The sequence below is a fragment of the Electrophorus electricus genome, chromosome 9 (assembly GCF_013358815.1).
Source record: "Electrophorus electricus isolate fEleEle1 chromosome 9, fEleEle1.pri, whole genome shotgun sequence".
NCBI lineage: Eukaryota > Metazoa > Chordata > Actinopteri > Gymnotiformes > Gymnotidae > Electrophorus > Electrophorus electricus.
In genome coordinates this window covers 6,029,162-6,048,940 of record NC_049543.1, presented here as the reverse complement: position 1 = coordinate 6,048,940, position 19,779 = coordinate 6,029,162, and the positions used below count along the sequence as shown (strand labels likewise).

At 44.3% G+C, this 19,779-nt stretch overlaps 1 protein-coding gene across 2 annotated transcripts; it reads right to left on the bottom strand.

Moving 5' to 3' along the window:
• Positions 1-905: 905 nt before the first annotated feature.
• On the bottom strand, positions 906-19,706 carry LOC113585597 (metal transporter CNNM4). 2 transcript variants are annotated; one of them, XM_027023173.2, is made up of 8 exons: positions 17,906-19,706; positions 10,500-10,643; positions 10,055-10,189; positions 9,290-9,459; positions 4,588-4,684; positions 4,010-4,072; positions 2,321-2,496; positions 906-2,095 (listed from the first exon to the last, which is right to left on the bottom strand). In XM_027023173.2, exons 1-8 carry the CDS (start codon positions 19,299-19,301, stop codon positions 1,829-1,831), a joined length of 2,448 nt encoding a protein of 815 aa, XP_026878974.2. In that variant the 5' UTR covers positions 19,302-19,706; the 3' UTR covers positions 906-1,828. The 2 variants fall into 2 exon arrangements, with proteins under 2 accessions (XP_026878974.2, XP_026878975.2); XM_027023174.2 differs by lacking the exon at positions 4,010-4,072.
• Between the last annotated feature and the right edge of the window lie 73 nt (positions 19,707-19,779).

Here is a 19,779-nt window from a genome sequence, read left to right as displayed (position 1 = left end):
CATTACAGATTACATAAAAGGGACTTCCCATTGCTTATTTGGCTAAACCTGCAATATGGCTGACTTAAAAAGAGTTTTGGTGTGGGTGGGTGTGCTCATTGAAACACTTTTCAGCTGCATACTGTTTGTTTTCCAGATTTGGTATAAAGCAAAATAAAAACCTCACAGTGAAAACAGCAGAGAAAACACAGCACTATTAAACAATTTAAATCCTTCCAGGACTCCATAATGCAGTTCACAGGACCCCAAACCCTACTTTACATAAGTAAAGATTTTTGGCTTTGATGAAACTACAGATTGTCTTCAAGATGGAGTAGATACTTACGCATACATTAATCAGTACCAAGACAGTGCTTAAATTCTCTGAACAAAGCTTTAACCATGAAACATAAGAAATTATAAAACAGATTAAAAAGTTAATTTTGGGATAAAAACAAGACAAAACAAAAATATACACATAGAATCTTATGCAAAATAAATACACCTATATATTTTATATATATATATATATATATATATATATATATATATATATATATATATATATGTATGTATATGTGTGTGTGTATATGTGTGTGTGTGTGTGTATTCTTATATATTCTTCTGGTTTGTTCGCTGCAAGTCCAAAACATCTTTGAACCATAAAAAAGTTTTAAAGCTCGTTCACGCACAAGCAAACATCATCTTCCAGAGCAGAGTGTTCCACTTCCACAGAGCCTGACTCACTGGAAAAGTTTTTTTCAGTTTGGGATAAAAAAAAGTAAACTAAAATAAAAGTCCCTATGTAACAATAGCTACACATACATAGACACCGATTCAAACGAGCAGGACAGATGATCAAAATCCATCAGTTAGTTGACTTGCAATAATACATGGAATCAACATGCGACATTTCTCAGTGTCTCTATAGTTGAAAATTAGCATAAACTGTACAACAACATGCTTATGGGTTTTTTTTTGGGGGGGGGGGAGATATTGGATCAAGTTGTATGTTTATAAACAGAGAAAGGTCAAAGGTCATTTTTAACATGTTTGTTGTATGTGGTGCTTAGTCACTCCCTGAGATGCTTCATGGTGTTAAGGACTAGATGCAACTAATGTGTTGATTAGTTGAGCCCATGTTTCTTAATTTTATTACCTGTGCTTTCTTTCTCACTTACCCTCAATTGCCTCAATTTTGTCTCACTACCCCCCCCAACATACATGTACACACACAAATACACACAAATGTTACTACACAAGTAAAGTGTAGATTAAGAGAACTAAAATGACTCCCATATCTCAGCCTGTCTCAGTGATTCACAGTATTCACACCGACACTGTGAGCAGGCGTCCTTTAAAATAAGAAAATAAAATAATCTTTGTTTAGTTTATTATTAAGACTTCCTTCCCTCCCAGACACCATGACCCTGTGTACAATCTTTAAAATGCCTCTTAGTGTTATGTTTGGAGAGGGCACTCTCTAATTCCAGAAAAACACTGGCTGCTCCAGGGGTAATCGAGAAAACAGAATCCAGAAGACTCCTCCATAAATTTACTCACACACCCCCCAAACACACAAAGACACATCTCCACATAGTTGTAGACAACTGTTTTGACAGATTTAAGGTTTATGATGATAGCCATGACTATATGATTATAAAATCAGAGTGTTAATTGTGCTGTGGGGCGTGTGTATGCATGCCTTTATGTCAGACATCCTGGATCCTCCTGGATTTATTTGTCAGGTTGCAGACAGTGTGTGTGTGTGTGTGTGTGAATGTCAGCTAATGGTGTTAATGGTGGTTTCTATGAGTCTGTTCCAAACAGGTATATGCATGAGTGGGCGTCAGAATGCGCTCTCGCCGTGTGTGCTGTGATTGGTGTGGCGAGTGTTGTTGCAGTTCTGCTCGTTGAGGAGGGAGGTGTGCTCGTCTGGCGGAGTGTCTGTGAGGGGCAGTGTGAGCGTGTTTTCTGAGGGAGATGGGGGTACTGCCGGCGTGGTGTTCTCCACAAACGTCTTCTGGTCAGCACGCGTGTGCCCGCTGTCTGGAGACTGGGGTGAGCTGTCCAACCGAGATGCCATGAGACCATTCTGATACTGTGATCGAGTGATCTGAGAGACAGTGAAGTAGGAACAGTTTATCAGATTGAACCGTTATGATTTTTGCAACTGTACCTCAGTTCCAACAAAAGTCTGTACACATCAAACTTTTTTAGGAGCTTGAAATGAAAATCAGACATCCAGGTTTTAGGAAATTAGTGTCTTTTATGACAGGAATCACTAAACAAAAGTTTTTATTTGCATTGTGTGGGCCAAACAACAATGCTATGATCTCACCTTGACAATCTGGAGGTCTGTCAGTGCACGAACATTGAAGTCAGGGATGTACTGTGGCAAGGGGGCACTGTTGAGATGCATGTTACTGCCACTGATTGACTGAGACTCAACACGATCTGTGTGGCTCAGAGACGCTGAACGGTTCAAACCACTGAGGTGAGATGGAGAGCGGAACTCTAACGGACATGTGCACACAGACACACGCACACACATGCGCGCAAACACATGCACCCAAGAGCAGGACTATGTGAGGCAGGAATACACAAAAGCTACATACAGAAATTCACATTTTAGTCTGATATCCACACACATCGCAAGCTCAACAAACATGATATGCACTGAAGTATGAGTGCATAGGATATGCATACTCCTTTAAAACACACAAACCTAAAAATACCAAGCCATGTCAAAACTTTAAAAGAGTCTGAAAGAGACACAGACACAGAGACTGGAAAAGAAACAAAATCTTTACTTCACTTTCTAATCTTAGGAATGAGGGTCAAAGATATCAGTTAAAACTACACAATACAGAAATAACATAAAACAGAAATAAATAGAAACCCTTCAAAAACTAAATCTGGAAAGTTACAAAAAGCAGGCAAAACGTTGTTGTTGTTGCATATATATGTTTGGAACTTGTGTATAGCAACAGATGAAGAGCTGAAAATAAAATAATGCCTTCGGTGTACATGCAGAGCAATACTGAGACAGAACAGAGCAAATGCCTCCAAACACAGGTGTACTTTTAGCCACCAGAAGTACTGGGTACAATCGTGTAGATAATTGGAGTGTGGCCAGGGTTGGTTAAAGTTTATAAATGATAACCTACAGCTGGGCATAATGCAGTTCTACACATTCAGTCGCTTGTAAATTGTAACTGCTGACTCCACTGTTGTACTCTGTTGACTGAGTGTACTGTAATCTGTGCAAGTTGCATCAACTTTAATGAGTAACAAGCTTTGACCAAACAGTGGATTTACACTGGTCATTCATGAAAGATGCCATTGGAAACATCGCTGAACTGTGCCGAGAAGAAAACAAGCTGCCATCAGTCTGGTAACTTCTTGTAGCTCTTTTGGTAGCCAAAAGATACCAACAATTTATGCGTTTTGTGACCCTGACACTCCAGTAATCAAGTAGCTCCCCCTATTGGCAGAATAGGGGGAAACAAGCATCTGCTGCCAGCTAAGGCTTCATCTGACCAAAACAAAAATACAATTAATAGGGGATCAGCAGGGGTGTGTGTGTGGCATTTAGACGAGATGGACCGTTCCATTGTAATAGGGGAGTAAGGTTCAAACATTTCCCTCCAATCTATAGTTACAGTGGCCTCTCCAGCTTCTCCTCACCCCAGGAGTATAACAAATAAAGGAGAGGACGTTCTAAAAATAAAATCACTTCTCAAATAAACACAAGCTGAAAAAAAAAAAAAAAAAAGCAACAGTCTGGTAGAAGCCAGACTTTACATGAATATATCAATACGTAGTGCAATCTTAGTAATGGAGTCATTCTACATTTTAATTTGCCTGAATTCACTGCTGATCTAAGATCAGCTTCATCAACCTTGCTTCTAACTTTAGACATCAGGGCAACACTACTGCAGTTAATGCAAGTGTCATTTCTCCCAACAGTACAGTTAATGTGTCCATCCTGGCTTGGGTTAGAGCAGCCCGACATGCCAACAGTTACCTGAGCAACGGGAGAAGAGAGAACGCCTCTTTAGAGAGGTGTGTCTGGGGCGAGACGCGCTCACTGAGAGGTTAGGGGGAGAGGGAGAGAATTAACATGAGAAACAGAGGAACTGAAAGAAAAGGTTTGGGTGTGACAGAGGACTAAAGGGAAGAAGACAGAGAGAGAAAGAGAGAGAGAACAGCAGAAAACACTGCAGAACAACAAGAACAACAGACCTGCATCTGAAGAAAGAATGGATAATAGGTTGTAATGCTCAACTACAACCACTAGGTTGCAGTAATATAACACGCAAGAATCACAAATGTTTCCAGTGCCATTGTTTCTTCCCATGGTTGTAAAATGGGTGGCCCTTTGAATGGATTACACATGGATTACGACATGAAATTACTGTTGTAGGTTTTTCTTGGTGGTACCATCATGGGCTTTATCGCCTACATAAAAAAAAATATATATATATATAAAAAAAAAAAAATCCCCTTCTGATGTTCTCTTAGTTGCTGAAAATTGAGTGTTGCGTGGGTTCACAGCCCTGTTAATTACTGATGGGGATGTGTACGTGCGTCTGTTGGTCTTACCTAGCGTGGGAGCAGTAAGCGCCATAACACCATAGAAAGAAAAGGGCCCAGTCTCGAACTTCATATTCTCGTTGCCAGCCTCCACTTCCACGCGACCCTGTGGACCACACGCACCACACACGCGCACGCAGCAAACCACAGAATTATATCTCAACATTTTAAGTGCTGGGCTATGATATAATAAAGAGGAAAACATCCTAAAAACATCTTTTTAAAAAGGTCATTTTTTCCCCCAGTGTAAATATGGGGACAAAAGGACAGGATGTGCGTGTTGGATTCAGTCCGTTATGCGTGCACGTGCGTGTTGGATTCAGTCCGTTATGCGTGCACGTGCGTGTTGGATTCAGTCCGTTATGCGAGCACGTGCGTGTTGGATTCAGTCCGTTATGCGTGCACGTGCGTGTTGGATTCAGTCCGTTATGCGTGCACGTGCGTGTTGGATTCAGTCCGTTATGCGAGCACGTGCGTGTTGGATTCAGTCCGTTATGCGAGCACGTGCGTGTTGGATTCAGTCCGTTATGCGAGCACGTGCGTGTTGGATTCAGTCCGTTATGCGAGCACGTGCGTGTTGGATTCAGTCCGTTATGCGTGCACGTGCGTGTTGGATTCAGTCCGTTATGCGAGCACGTGCGTGTTGGATTCAGTCCGTTATGCGAGCACGTGCGTGTTGGATTCAGTCCGTTATGCGAGCACGTGCGTGTTGGATTCAGTCCGTTATGCGTGCACGTGCGTGTTGGATTCAGTCCGTTATGCGTGCACGTGCGTGTTGGATTCAGTCCGTTATGCGTGCACGTGCGTGTTGGATTCAGTCCGTTATGCGTGCACGTGCGTGTTGGATTCAGTCCGTTATGCGTGCACGTGCGTGTTGGATTCAGTCCGTTATGCGAGCACGTGCGTGTTGGATTCAGTCCGTTATGCGTGCACGTGCGTGTTGGATTCAGTCCGTTATGCGAGCACGTGCGTGTTGGATTCAGTCCGTTATGCGTGTATGTGTGTGTTGGATTCAGTCCGTTATGCGTGTATGTGTGTGTTGGATTCAGTGAGAAGGGAATGTGAGAACTGCAGCATTAACATAGAGTTAATCTTTACTGAGACAACACTGAAAGCGCGTGCGCGCGCACACACACCCACCCACAAACATGCCCGCACACACGTGCACAAACCCATGCACTCACAGAGAAAGTTAGAATTTACAGAAGATGTGAAATACTGAAATAGAAAAAAAAAAAACTGACTAAGAGAAAACGATTCAGATTTCTTAAAAAAATGGTACAACTTTTGTTGAACAGGTGAACAAATAACAGGTACAACTCTTATCTCTTTCAAAACAAAAGCACACACAAAAACAGTCACACTTGCAGCACACTCGCTGTATAGCAGAAGGCCAAAGATCATTCTTGTCAATGATAAGCATACAAAGTAATATACTTACAAATAGTTAAACACATACTAACTGACCTGCCTTTCATTCACTCCATTACACACACAGAGCAACTGCTCAACAATGCTGAAGAAGTACAAAACCACTTCAACTGAAAGCTGAAGTACAATCCAGTTTGTGTGTACATGTGTGTGCAGGTGTGTGTCCCCTTCTGATCTTTGGCATGTCACCTCAGTCAGTGTGCCCCAAAGTTACAACATGACATCAGCAAGACATACAACTGGGGAACACAGCAGTGCTGGAGATGCACAGGGCACGTGCGCTTCTTGTTTTTAACACTACACAAGCTTTTATATAAAAGTAGCATATCTATGATATTACTGCATTAATTGGCCGATAAGCGCAACCTGTAGAGCTGGTGTAAGAGTCTCTCCCTCTCTCTACCACCCCCTCATCTCTCTCTCTCCCTGAATGCCAGTAAAGGTCAGTGGGAGATGTTATTAAAACTTGTGAGAAGTGCTGCTGTGAGCTACTGTTGCTAAGCTCCTCAACTCTCCACTACTTCCTCCTGCTCTCCCTCTCCTTTCATCCTGCACCTCCCCCGCTCCCCCCCCCCCCCCGTTCATGAGGTCATTCTTCTATTTTTTTTTTGGTCTCCCCTCACACCTTCATTTGGTCGCCCACTGCTATTATCTCACTCGCAATTTAAAATTAGGTAACCCGTCTGTTACGTTCCCCTTAACATAATCCGAGCCAAGCGGGTCAGGGGCAGGGCAGGGGAGTATGCTTCAGAAAAGTGATTCAGGACAGGGGTATCGCTGCCGCGTCCGTCTGTGGGATTTGTCCAGGCGCACGTTCTCCTTCAGCGCAGAGCGAAGGCGTTGGGCGTAGGGAGGGTTAAACCAGTGCAGCCCAAAATAATCGTCGCCAGGATCGATCCCCACCCCCACAAAAAAACCCCCCCACTATAAATCCCGTCTGCCTGCGGGTAGGGGGCTCGGGGGACGCGGCGTGGCCAGAGCATGGTTGGAAACCGGGCGATACGAGCGCCACGCTTCGCCAGGGGCACGGCTCGTAAACGCCAGCCGCTCTGTGATGGCTTCCGAAGAGGGATTGACGTAGCTCTGCTTCAGCTTCGAAAACATCTCCAAACCCGGATTAATCTTTCATGAAGGTCACTCTGCTCTCAGCAAGAAAACAGCAAGTGGGCTCGCTAATTGTCCTCCTCCAAGCCCCCTGAGAGAAGAAAATCGTACACGAATACATAACAGGAATTACAATAATTATGCCAATAGCTATATGAAGCCATTACTCAAATAAGTCTCAACGAGAGCTGTCACCACTCAGCACGCCTATTAAGTCTATTTATGCAGTACGTAATGCCAAACTTGTTATTGTACCCCTGAAGAGAGGAGCGACAGGGGGAGAATCGAGAGTCACATTGGGGTGTCATCTTCTAGCTCAACAATGACTTCATTCTGAAGAGTACATAGTCACCATGGAGCAGAAGCTCAAGGTAGACATTAACTGGGACATCTGGACCATCAACAGTGAAGCTCTCATTTGGCGTAGGAGTTCGTCAGCCTTTAGGGCAGCTATACCTCATGATTTCTGGCTCTTTTGTTACGTCACACGACTTCATACTTCTGCTAAGGTCACCATGGTATTTTTCTGATGTGGGGCAGGTCCGGATTGCGTTTACATGTAAATAACTCAGTTAGCACGGACCACTCCGTGTGTGAGCGCTATAATTTGCCCCAAGCTAAGATGAGACCACTAAGACCACTTGGGGGAGGATGGGGTATTTCTGGCTAATAACTATTTATAGACTAGTATTGACATAACAACAGATGGTAGAATGTTTCTTTGTTTGTTTGTGTGTATGCACAAGAGAAAGAAAGAGACAAGGTGAAGTGAGGGGTTTACATTAGGCTGAAAGCTCATATTCACACACGTACACACAAGATACAAGGAAACGCGCACGCACGCATGCACATTATAGCCGCCATTCTGAACTTGGTATAAACTTGACCAGCTGCAGTTTGCAGGACCAAATGAGAGAAACAATCATTCCAATCTTTGATGTAGGGCGGGACTTAACCGTACAACCACTGTTAATTGACAGCAGAGAGAGCCACTGCGTGAGAGGGCTTAATCGTGAAGGCACAGTGGTCATAGGCAATGATGAAATTGCTCTGCAATCAACTCTTGTAGGCCACATCTGCTCCACGCCTAGCAAGGGGCACTAGATGAGGAAATGCCCTCCTGTGCACTGCCCATACAGTGTGGGGCTCAGGAAGAGAGCGCAACACAGACCAGCCCGTCCCTCCAGCATCTGCATGTGCACTAATTATTTTTGTAAGGGTCATCTATTTGGATTTGGACTTAAGTGAAGCTCAGCCTCCACTGCCCCCAAAGCCAACCCACAAACAAATAAACAGGAGAGGGCAGGCTTGAACCTCGTAACAGAGCCAAACGTAATTACAGACGGCAGGTCCAAAGAACTGCAGCAGGGAAACTCAATCTACACTGTTTCATCTATAGGACAATCTGCTGCTTAAGAGGAGGTTAAGTGCCCAGGCCTTCCCTCTGATGTCTGAGCTCAACGGTCTTGTTAACCCTTTTTAATTGGCTCCAGGCCTGCTTCCTAAACCCGCCTGATTGGCTCCGAGAGCCCTTCAACCTCCACCTTCGCGAGCTTTTTACCTGACGCTATGGCGACTATTCGTCATGGAGGGATTGCATAAATTCAGAGGGAAAAAAACGTCCTTGATTGTATTCTATAAGTCTATATTTACAACTCTGGCATGTAGAGTTCTTTGGTCATCCTGCATGCATTTGTCACCAGTTTTGGCTACAGGACCACTGCCAATATTATTTTGGAGACTAACCATTCACCACACAGCATTAACGCTGACATATCAGGGGTGTGGATGTGTGGGTGTTGAGTCGCTACAGGTTTACCAGACACTATCACATCAGCAGTTGGGTTCTTACACAGATTGTTGCGCGTGTTGGGTTGAGAGTTGTCCACCACCTTGAAATAACCATCTAGCTGCAGTTATGAGGTCAGATACGGATCTAGAGGTTCTAGATAGATAAAGCAAACTGTGCATGGCAGCAGATGGGTGATATTAGCTAAGAGAACACCTACAAGGTGACTGGTAAGTGCACATATCAGCCCAGTTGCTCATAAAAACTATCGTGGGTCCAGCCAGCCATTGCAAACCCTGAAACTGATCCGATCACGGAGATCCATCCAAAGTAGATAGGGGCTGAGCCAGGAGCACGCGAGCATAGCATGTGCGTGTGAACGGTTACCTGCAATATGAGGACGAAATAGTCGACAGCTTTGCCGCGCTGGTAGATGTAGTGCAAGGGTGAACGCTTGTCGTTTTCGTTGAATTTGATCTCCTGGATCACGTAGGGGTATTTGAGGATCCGCAGTAGGATCTTATCTGAAATCTGTGATGGACTGAACAAATTCACCTCTGCAGAGAGAGAGAGAGAGAGAGAGAGAGAGAGATGCATGTGGGAAAATTAACGTTGGCATGATCACGAGTTATCAGTCTCAGACATGTACACACTGATATAACAGACATACTTGCACATTCTCTCCCGCACACACACACACAGATTTGCGCTTTTTATGAATAATGTCCTGTGCTTTCCCTGTGCTATGTGAGAGACGATGACTTCACCCTCCAGACTACAGTGAGCCTCCCACCTGCCCCAATCCAAAAACAGAAGGGTTTGTTACCACCAGCAACCCACAAACTAGCCAGCCCTCAGCAGGAGGACAGCACTGCATGGGATCTCATAAGCAGGGGCCATAAACACCATGCAAACACCACAGCACCACTGAGTTTAAGTGGCTACCTCTGAGCTCCCATATTTCCCCCAGTTGCCAAAATGCTCATTTGCTCCATAAATGGCTCTAAAATGCACTTCCCTGTGGAGATTAAGATTCTTTAACATATTATTTTCTGGAAACAGATAAGACTCCGAGACTCCTCAAAACCCACCCCCTGCTTCCAATATCTGTGGTGTCCAAGTTGTTCAAATGAGACGCAATCGGCTGCGCACCTGTGGCAAGGAAGCGGTGGGCAGCCAATAGCAGCTGAGGAGAGATCTTCACTTTCGATTCGCTCTCATGTTTGAATGCGGAGAAGTCACGCTTGTTCTTATTGTGGGCCACCCTCTTCCTGTTACGGTTGTCAGCTGGAATGACATATGAGCAGGAAATATCACTAAAAACTGATATTGCCAACCAACAATAAATAGAGACATAAACAGCACTGTAAACTAACAGTACCCAGTAACAAAGTGAATGAATAGGCATTTGTTTCAGGATATCAAAATTAACAGCTATTGGTCATTCTGTGGGACTGGTCATGTGCAAGTAGTAATAGTTCATGACTAAGTAAATCAAAAAGCGTGTTACTCTGCCTCACAAGCTAATGTGCGAGTAAAACTGGTTGTGCGTTTTGGTGTCTGCACATCTGATCATTGGTTCTCAACAGTTACTCACTGTAAAGGTCAGACTCATCCAGAATCTCCGATTTGATGATCTCTTCAATGACATCCTCTAAGGTGACCAATCCCAACACCTCGTAGAATGGATCCCCCTCCCCTTCGTTGTTCACTTTCTGCACAATGGCCAGGTGAGACTTCCCTGTGTGAAAACAATTCGGTCAAACAGATCGACAGATGTAGGGTTCCCCCAGTGGACCACAGTGCAGAAGCCCCTCCTCCAACTAAGAGGTTCCAGCTTGCTATTAAACTGAAAATAGTGCTCACGTGAAGTATTAGTACTTAGGTAGTTGACTGGGGCGGCTAAGCCACACCCAACTATTACTCATTACTGAAAGTTCTGTAATGATGTTTGGGCACCGTATAGTGCAGGTTTGCCAACTTTCTTTAAAGTCCCTTTGATGCATGTTGTGTGACATCAATAAGCATTTAGATACAATTACAGAAACCTTTGGTTACTTGAACGTGTTTGGTAGTTATAGCAATGTTTGTGGTTTATCGAGGACCATGAACACCATGAAAATGTGCAAGGAAGAAACAGGAATGTTTTTTTTAAAAGAGGAAAAAACAGGAACTTAATATGACACCTTGACTAGTGTTTATTTAACCATGCACAGCGATTTTTCAAAGACATTTATACCATAGTCATCGTCTTCATCTCATGTGATGTCTGATGCACAGACGGGACCAATGCATGTGCACATGCTCACAAATGTATACATGTGCGCGCACACGCACACACACACACAATTCTGTCTCTTATGTAGGTCAGAAAAAGACAAGAGTATCCTCTTTCTAAAATTAGAATGGGGAAAAAGGTAGAAATAGACCCCTCGCACTGGCAGGCCTTTTCGTATTGTTAACACTCTGGGAAGGTGGTCGGTGTTGCTTCCATCTTTGAGAGGACAACTCGTGTAAGCAAAAAGAAGAACTCAAACCAGAGGGACCAAGGAGATGACTATTAACAGGAGACAGAAAGACAGAAGAGAAAACGTGGCATCGTTAAGAGCAGGGCAAGGTTTGCAGTTCATTTACCAAATGACTGATTGCTCCTTGAACAAGTCCTTTGGTCCACAACATATTAAAATATTAACAAGAGGACAGGTGTCACTACTAGTCTAATTCTACTGCATACTAATGTGTAGTCACTGCTCTATTAGTCTGACACTACAATAGTTACTTCTGTATTAGTGTAATACTGCAGCTGATTAAGGTGTATATTTACTGTATTAGTCTAGTATGCTAGTGTGTATAGTTACTGCTGTATTAATATAGTACTACACCACACAAACATGTAGTTACTTCTGTATTAGTGTAATAACTCATCAGATTAATGTGTGTAGTTACTGCTGTATTAGTCTAGTATTACAGCAGGTTAATGTATAGTTAATGTATGAGATCAGATACCCTTGAGTATATTCTTACTCAGTTTCAAAACACCAGGCACTTGAAAATCATGACAGCAGTCAAGTCCACAAGGAAAATATGAATTCGTCTGACAGTTGAAAATAAAGTTTAATTACCCAAATTCATGTTGTTATGAGATATGGACAAAATGACAAGATGCAATGATCATATATGCCTTTGATGTAATATTTTTATTCTATACGTTAAAACATCTAATTCTGATTCCTCAGGTCATAGGACACTTTTCCACTTCACCTCAGTCTGCCCTAAATGAGCTCTGGCCCAGAGCAGATGGCAGCATTTGTGGATCTTGTTTATATATGGTTTCTTCTTTGCATGGTAGTGTTTTAACTTGTATTTATGGATGCAGTGATGAACTGGGTTCACAGGAGTTGCTGAGCCCATGCGGAGATTTCCCCACACAGAATCGGCTCTGTTTTTACTGCAATGCCAACTGAGGGCCCAAAGATCACACTCCTCCAATATTGACTTTCAGCCTTGTTCCTTACACACAGAGAGGTTTCCCTGATTCTCTGAATCTTTTAATTATATGTACCATAGATGATTAAAAGACAATTTAAACATAATGTTCCTCAATGTAAAATTTTCTAAGAATATGGGGTCTTATAGAGAGGAGGTCACCACATCACCTTCTGAAAGACTCCTTCTCTCTGGTTTGTTCTTTTATACCAATCACATTACTGAGCTGTTGTCAATTAACCTTGTAATGGTCACCCATTATATAAACGTTTATGAATTGCTAAGAATTGTTAGCATTATAAATCTTTTGTGGCCCTGTTAACTTTCTTGAAGCGTGTTGCTAGCATCAAATCCAAAATGGCCATATACTTCTTAGTTTCAAAATCTGATATGTTGTCTTTGTAGCATTTTAAATTAAATATATGGTGAAAATTATTTCCACATCATTGCATTTTTTTTTTTTTTAAATTTATTTATTTACATTTATTTATTTACACAGCCTTCCAAACATTTTTGGGAACAGGGTTCTTTCTGTTTCTATATATTTGCAGTTCTGACATATGCAACAATTAGGCCATGCCATCACAAGCCTTGTACTTACATGCCTACTTGATAGAATAAGAGTACAGACAGACAGACAGACAGACAGAGAGAGACAGAGACAGACAGACAGAGAGAGAGAGAGACAGAGAGGTATGAAGAGTCAGAAACAAACAGAATAAAGAGAGCAATTAAATCTACACCCCACATGCCTTATATGTGGAACATCAGGGATCTGATCATTGATTGTAGAACACATTTGAATTCTAGATTTGTGAAAACTGCCCCAGGCCGACTGCATGCTACATGACTCTGAACGAGGCAATGGCAGCGAAGCACTGCTGACACGCACAGTATCCCTGCCTTTAGCCGCTGCACACCGAAATCAGTCTCTTGAGGGCATAATTCATCTGAGCAGCACTTCTGTAGAACGGGTAAGACTCTGCCTTCTACAAGACATGGCAGATATGGTCTGATGTGAAGACGTGCATTCTCTCTCTCTCTCTCTCACACACACACACACACACACACACACACACACACACATACACACACACACACCAGTTCTCGCTGACTCATTGGTCCCTCTGGTTAATATAAATGTTGCTCTTTCCTCCTCGCTCCCTCCTTCCCAACATACTTCTGTCCCCTCGAGCCCTAAAGCCATTTGTACTGCACCCTAACTGCACACCACCACACCAGCACCAAGGACCGTATTAAGTTCATTTGGTCAAACGTCCTCCACCACAACTGCGGCAGCTAAATTCCTCCCACACAGACAAAACCCAAACAGGTTTGAGACTAAAGGTGAAGTAAAAATCTGTGTGTGGGACAATCCCCCTACCCCAGGAACTGTTTTAGCACCTCAACGTGTAAGCAAATGGATTTCTCTCGACAAAGAGGATCCAATACGCAAACACAACATGCAACACCTAATTTGACTGTAAACAGATGGGTTAAAGTTTTGCCAGCAAAGAGCTTGAGGTAGGGAGTTCAACTGCCGGACCTGCTGATCCGGTTTCCTAGCAGCCGCGACGGCAGAACAAATCACTGCAATTTAGCGTCAGTAAATAAAAAGGTAGCGTTACATAAAGATACACCACCAAGCAGGTTACTACCAAAATAACAGGGGATCAAATATTCCTTGTGAATATTTTTATGGTTTTATTTTTACACAAAATCAGACTAAATTATTAAAACGGGACTGAGTAACTTAATTTAAAGGTTCACACAGTATCAGCAGACTCTCCAAATTACATTGCAGTCATTTTCTAATTACTTTTATTTAAAAATCACATATTAAAATTTAATACCGAGAGGGCTAGAGAGCTAGAGAGGGGCCTAAAATTCATTCTGACAAAAACAATTCTTAATCAAGCTCTTCCTACCACTGCTTTTAATGACCAATGTTTTCTTGTATATAAAAAAGTGCAGGCTTGTGCAAGGAAGAAGGGTTCATTGGGCAAGAAACTGTTTGTGGGGAACAGGAAGGGCTGAGGAACAGGAAGCGCCCTCCGGTGTTGTGACAGGCCACGTGGAAGCACACGTGATCTGCAGTATCAGTTAAACATGACTTATGAGCGAAGGGGCAAAAACATTACTTATGGACCTTTAATACTCTATACCGCCGTCTCTGTGCTGCTTTAATGAGACGACGCAAGCCATTCACAGCAGCGACATAAATGCAACGCTAATAAGCAGCTTAAAGTGGTTAACAAACAGCATGTTAATCCAACAAAGCCTTCATAATTCTTCCTACTAAAGTCCAGTATCGGGTCATTAGTATGTTCTTTGCTCTTTTACTAAGATTGCTTATGTATTACAGACAGTGGAAAGATGAGTGGCATACCGCAAACCACGCGCGTCTGTTGTCAGCATGCTAACAAGTGTGCGCGCGTGTGTGTGTGTGTGTGTGTGTGGGGGGGGGGGGGGGGGGGGGGGGATAGACGAAACAGCGAGAAGGCATACAGAGACCACGCCTGGGCTTTCCCTGTGCTCTGTCGTAAGAAACCTCTCCATCATTACACCTCTTCCTCTGTCCATCCATCCATCTGTCTCTCCCTCCCTCCCTCCCTCTCTCTCTCCCTCCCTCTGAACATGCACACTCAGCACAGGAAGAGAGAAAAAGGAAGAGCACGTTTAAGAGGACAGTGCCATTGGACTGATACTAAACTCACACACAAACACTTGCAGACAAAGGGACACACAGCATGTTGATCTTGAATGTGGTGCAGGAGGAATCGACTTAGCACAACCAAAACAATCAACCAAACGACGTTTTGGCTAGAGCAGTGAGCCCTTCCATCTGCCAGAGAGCACCAACCGCCTGTCTGCTAGCTGCAGCCACTGAAACAGGCCTGTTTGCCTGGCTTCCCACAGAAGACGCCACAGTGACGTGAAAATGGGTTGTTTCTGATGACAAACACAAAAATGACCCAAATATCATGGGAACAAATTTAAAGGATGATCCTATAAAAAAAGAAAAACAGCCTGAACGCACAAAGAAAGATGTTTTGACATGCACTCTAATCTTGGCCCAAATATGATAAAAAAAACATTTCCTGATTTACATGTCTAACTCCAATACCCTCAAGTATACACATATTTGCACACTCTTTTTCCTTCACTCACACTCACACACACACAGTAGCAGTAAGTGTCACTCAACCCATTCCTGGGCGTGGGCGACAACCTGCCATGGGCAGGTAAGATAGGGCCGAAAGAGCAAAGGTGAAAGGGTATCGGAAAAAGGAAGCAGCAGATAATGGAGGCATTGCAGGGTAGGGACAGGAGGCCTACAGCTCAGAGACATTCAAAACCTACAAGGAGCATCAGGACTTTGGATGGCTTCTCTTCAGGGGGCTGCAATCAAGTTTTACATCCAAGGAAGAGAGCTGACCTGGGATCAGATTTCTCCTCATAATCAGTGTGCCGCTAAAGACAAGAAACTAACCCAGAAACAGCCCTTCAGTTCAAAAGATACTTTCCGAGCTTGTGGCGGGCTAAAAGGTGTAAAGTGACAGTACAGATTGTAGATCAGATAGAGCAGTCAAGTGTAGTGCTTTCACAAAGCAAACAGATCCCAAAGGGACAGAAATCATACCCATATGACCTCATGCTACAAATGTTAAATGTGGTGTTTATGTCCACAGAGATTTTATCATCATCATCAGATTTTAGCATTTATCAGATAACAGAAAGACTCTTCTCAGGCATTAACCTTACAGCAGGGTGATGGTCACGTCTCCACTGCCTTAAACACTTGCAAATACTCAGATTTTGCATTATTTGGCAGATGATCTACAAGGAGAGGAAAAAGGAGCTGAACTCTTACGCAACACAAACACGCGCACAGACAGAGGGATGAGAAACGTGCCAAAGCAGCAATCTGAGATGGGCAAGCTCACAATAGCCTACACACAGCACAAGACAATCACGCAAATGATGAACAGGATAAACATGTTTGAACACTGATGCTGCAGAGAGCCTCCAACCACGACCGAAAGTGCCATTCGAACGGCTGACCACTGCGTCTACCGTTAGGGCAGTAGCGGTAATCCGTGACGGCCGAGAGGTTCAGCTATAACAATCTGGCCTTAAAGTTGTTTAAAACAATGACAAAGAACCCGACCTGGTTAAGGGCACCGTCAGGCGGGCTCGCAACCCCGGCGACATCCTGCCCAGCCTGACAAACACAGGACTGCACACCGCTCTGCCTGCCCCAGACTCCGGTTAATGCACCAAGGTCACCTTAGTCACCAAAAGCCAATAGACTCTGGCTGGGATGGGAACAGGGCGGCCAGATGCTGTGCGTGCAACCCCATGGAACGTATAAATGTAAACGTAAACCAGCCAAAACAGAGAGAAGTTAGTGATGCAGGCATACAATGCTGCTATACTGTGCAACAGTAGGTCTATATGAGTCAGTTATGTGCTAAATCAGAACTATATATCAGACATCTCAGGGCTGAGAATCGAGTGACGGACACCACCACCCCCCCACCCCCGAGCCTGCATTATGTATGGTTACGTACATTAACAACAGAAGCAATAGCAACAGTGGAGGTCCACGCCTTTTGAAATGGATTCAAACCTGCTTGCATTTGCCACAGCAGCCGTAATCACATGCTGACTGCAGTCTCGCGTCTTATTTACATCACTAATGCATCAGAAAATAAGAGCTAAATACAGATGGACGAGGGCACGAACTAAGCGAGCTAAAAGCATTCAGTGCAACATTTAAAAGGGATGAAGACCACAGATACTTAGGAGAGAGGGGCGATGCTGTTTATAGCCAACCTTGAGAGAGGTGAGACACAGAGCCAGCAGGTGAGTGTGTGTGTGTGTGTGTGTGTGTGTGTGTGTGTGGTTCAGCAATCAGCAAGAAGGGCAATAAGAATTAAATTAACAGATGGTTGTACAGAATAACTGAGCTACTTAAAACCAGCTGCAAGGTCATAGGTTTCTAGTTCATAGTTAGAAAGAAGGAAGGTGTGACTCTTGGACCATCACTGAAGAGCTCTGGCTGCTCTGATGGATGTCCACATGCTGTAATCTTGCAGGATTGTTTGTGTGAGTTAGGAAGAGGGAGCAGTCCAGGAGAGAAGGAGTGTTACTGACTATCACAAAGATCCACAAGTGTGAAGCATGCAAACTGATTTTAACTTCCTCAGCACGGACTCAGTATAAATATTTATATTTACTCACTCGTGCATATAAACGTTAAATGTTCAAATTCTAACACCCATGCAAGCTGTGCTTAAGAGAGCACCAGGTCTCAAAAGCTTCATGATAAGACCTCACACCTTCTCTCCATGATCCAGGAAAGTAAAAGACAGGCATCACCTACCTGAGGCATGTGTGTGAACACGCCTTGAATAGCCTCTCTGCTCGATGCCCAGATTAGAGAGAGCGTGTGAACGGTCACCCAATGCCGCCGGCTGACCAACCTGCGTGTACTCTGCGAAGCCAACTGACCTTTCTTAAACTCCTCCAACATGGAATCCAGCTTGGTGTCGTGGAAAACGAAGTGCACTGGGTGGTTGTAGAACTTGGTGATGGTCTTCAGCGTCGTACAGTCGTCTGGGTCCACGAAGGCGAGGTCTTTCACGAAGAGAACGTCAACAATGTTTGTGCGCTCGTCCTCGAACACAGGGATGCGCGTGTAGCCGCTCTCCATTATCTCGGACATGGTGTTGAAGTCCAAGACGGCGTCGCTGTGAATCATGAAGCAATTGCTCAGCGGCGTCATCACGTCCTCGACCGTCTTGGTCCTGAGTTCCAGTGCTCCCTGAATCATGTTCAGCTCCTCCTTCACCAAGTCGTTATACGGCTCGGTCACTTTTAGCATCTCCACGAGCTTCTCCCGGTTGTAAACCGTACCAATCTCCTGGCCTAAGATGCAGTCCAACAGTCGGCTGATGGGATAGGACAGGGGTAAGGTGAGCAACATGAAGAATTTTGTGAGCAGGATAGTATTGGCCCCCACAGCCAATCCATGGCGAGAACACAGAGCTTGAGGCACGATCTCGCCAAATATAACAATCCCGATAGTGGAAGCGACTACGGCACCCACACCTGACCCTATCAGATCATCTAGCAGAATAGTAAGAGTCGTGTTGACTAATACGTTGCCGAGAAGAAGCGAGCACAACAAGTAGTTTCCTTCCCTGCGGATAGGCTCGATTTTACGAGCATACTTTTTCTCCTTGTCCGTGCCGCAACTCTGCACGATGCGCAATTCCATGGGGTCCAAGGCCATGAGACCGAGATTGAGTCCACTGAACATACCTGACAGCAAGAGGAGACAAGAGATCAGGATCACCTGAAGCCACAGGGGAAGCAGGGACTTCTTCTCCTCAACGACACGTAAACTGCCGTCGTTCTCCCCTAATAGGTACCACTTGCCATCCTGGTCATTCCTGACGCACAAGCCATAATCCCTGTGCGTCTCGCTCTTTCGGAGAAGTTTGATTTTTAACCTCAGAACCCCGGAGGTGCCTTTGTTACTGACGGTCATGCCCGCCATAATAAATATGTCTTTGGTGAAATCAGCACAAGTCCTGTTAAACCTCCCACCGATGTGAGCGTCGCCATGGTCGTCCCCCAGTTCCACGAACTTGATCTGCGACCAGGTGTCATTGCTGATATGCAGCCCGTAGAACCTCAGGAAGATGTTGCTCTCTTCGGTTACCTGTATGACCCCGTCCTCGGTAGTCGTGGCGGGCTTGTCGCTTCCCTCCAGCCGCATCCCGAGGATACGGCTCTCGCTGCCGATCTCGACCACGGTTTCCGGCGCACTTGCACAAACCCCAGTCCAAAGGAAAAAGAAGAAAGCCAGCGTATTCCCCTGTCCACACCATCCTGTCGCCATGTTTGTTACACTCTCTGCGAGATGAGAGTTGACGTCAGCTACTCATTTCGCACTGCCCGCCCGTTACTAACATGACACCAATGAAACCCCTGGCTGCATACGAAACGTCATCTAATCAAATAAAGCGAGCCCCCTTCGCCGTGCGCTTTTAAGGAAGGTTGAGCCTGGTGTGTTTTTTAAGGTGGACTGTGGTCGTTCTGTCAAGTCACGGATTCAGGCGCCACGTTAACGTCTCTGGACAGGTGCAAGAGCCCGTTTAGCCAAGCGCGTTAATGCTACAGCATTGCCAGTTTGTATTCTTCTGTTTATATTTCAGCACATCTAAATGCCTTACTATATTTCTAGCTCGTATTCATTTCTTCACATATTGCACACTCGAAGATGTATTCACAGCTGTTAGTTGGCTTTTCAGTGCGACACTGCGTGCTCTATGTATAGTCAGAATATCGATATCCAGTCCGGATGTGGATACGGGGAA

Excerpts from the sequence above, each read along its gene's own strand:
- LOC113585597 (XM_027023173.2), bottom strand. The coding sequence starts at position 19,301 with ATGGCGACAGGATGGTGTGGACAGGGGAATACGCTGGCTTTCTTCTTT. Across the intron at positions 9,460-10,054 it reads CCACCGCTTCCTTGCCACAG|AGGTGAATTTGTTCAGTCCA; the intron begins GTGCGCAGCCGA and ends CTCTCTCTGCAG. Across the intron at positions 2,096-2,320 it reads CAGACCTCCAGATTGTCAAG|ATCACTCGATCACAGTATCA; the intron begins GTGAGATCATAG and ends ACTGTCTCTCAG.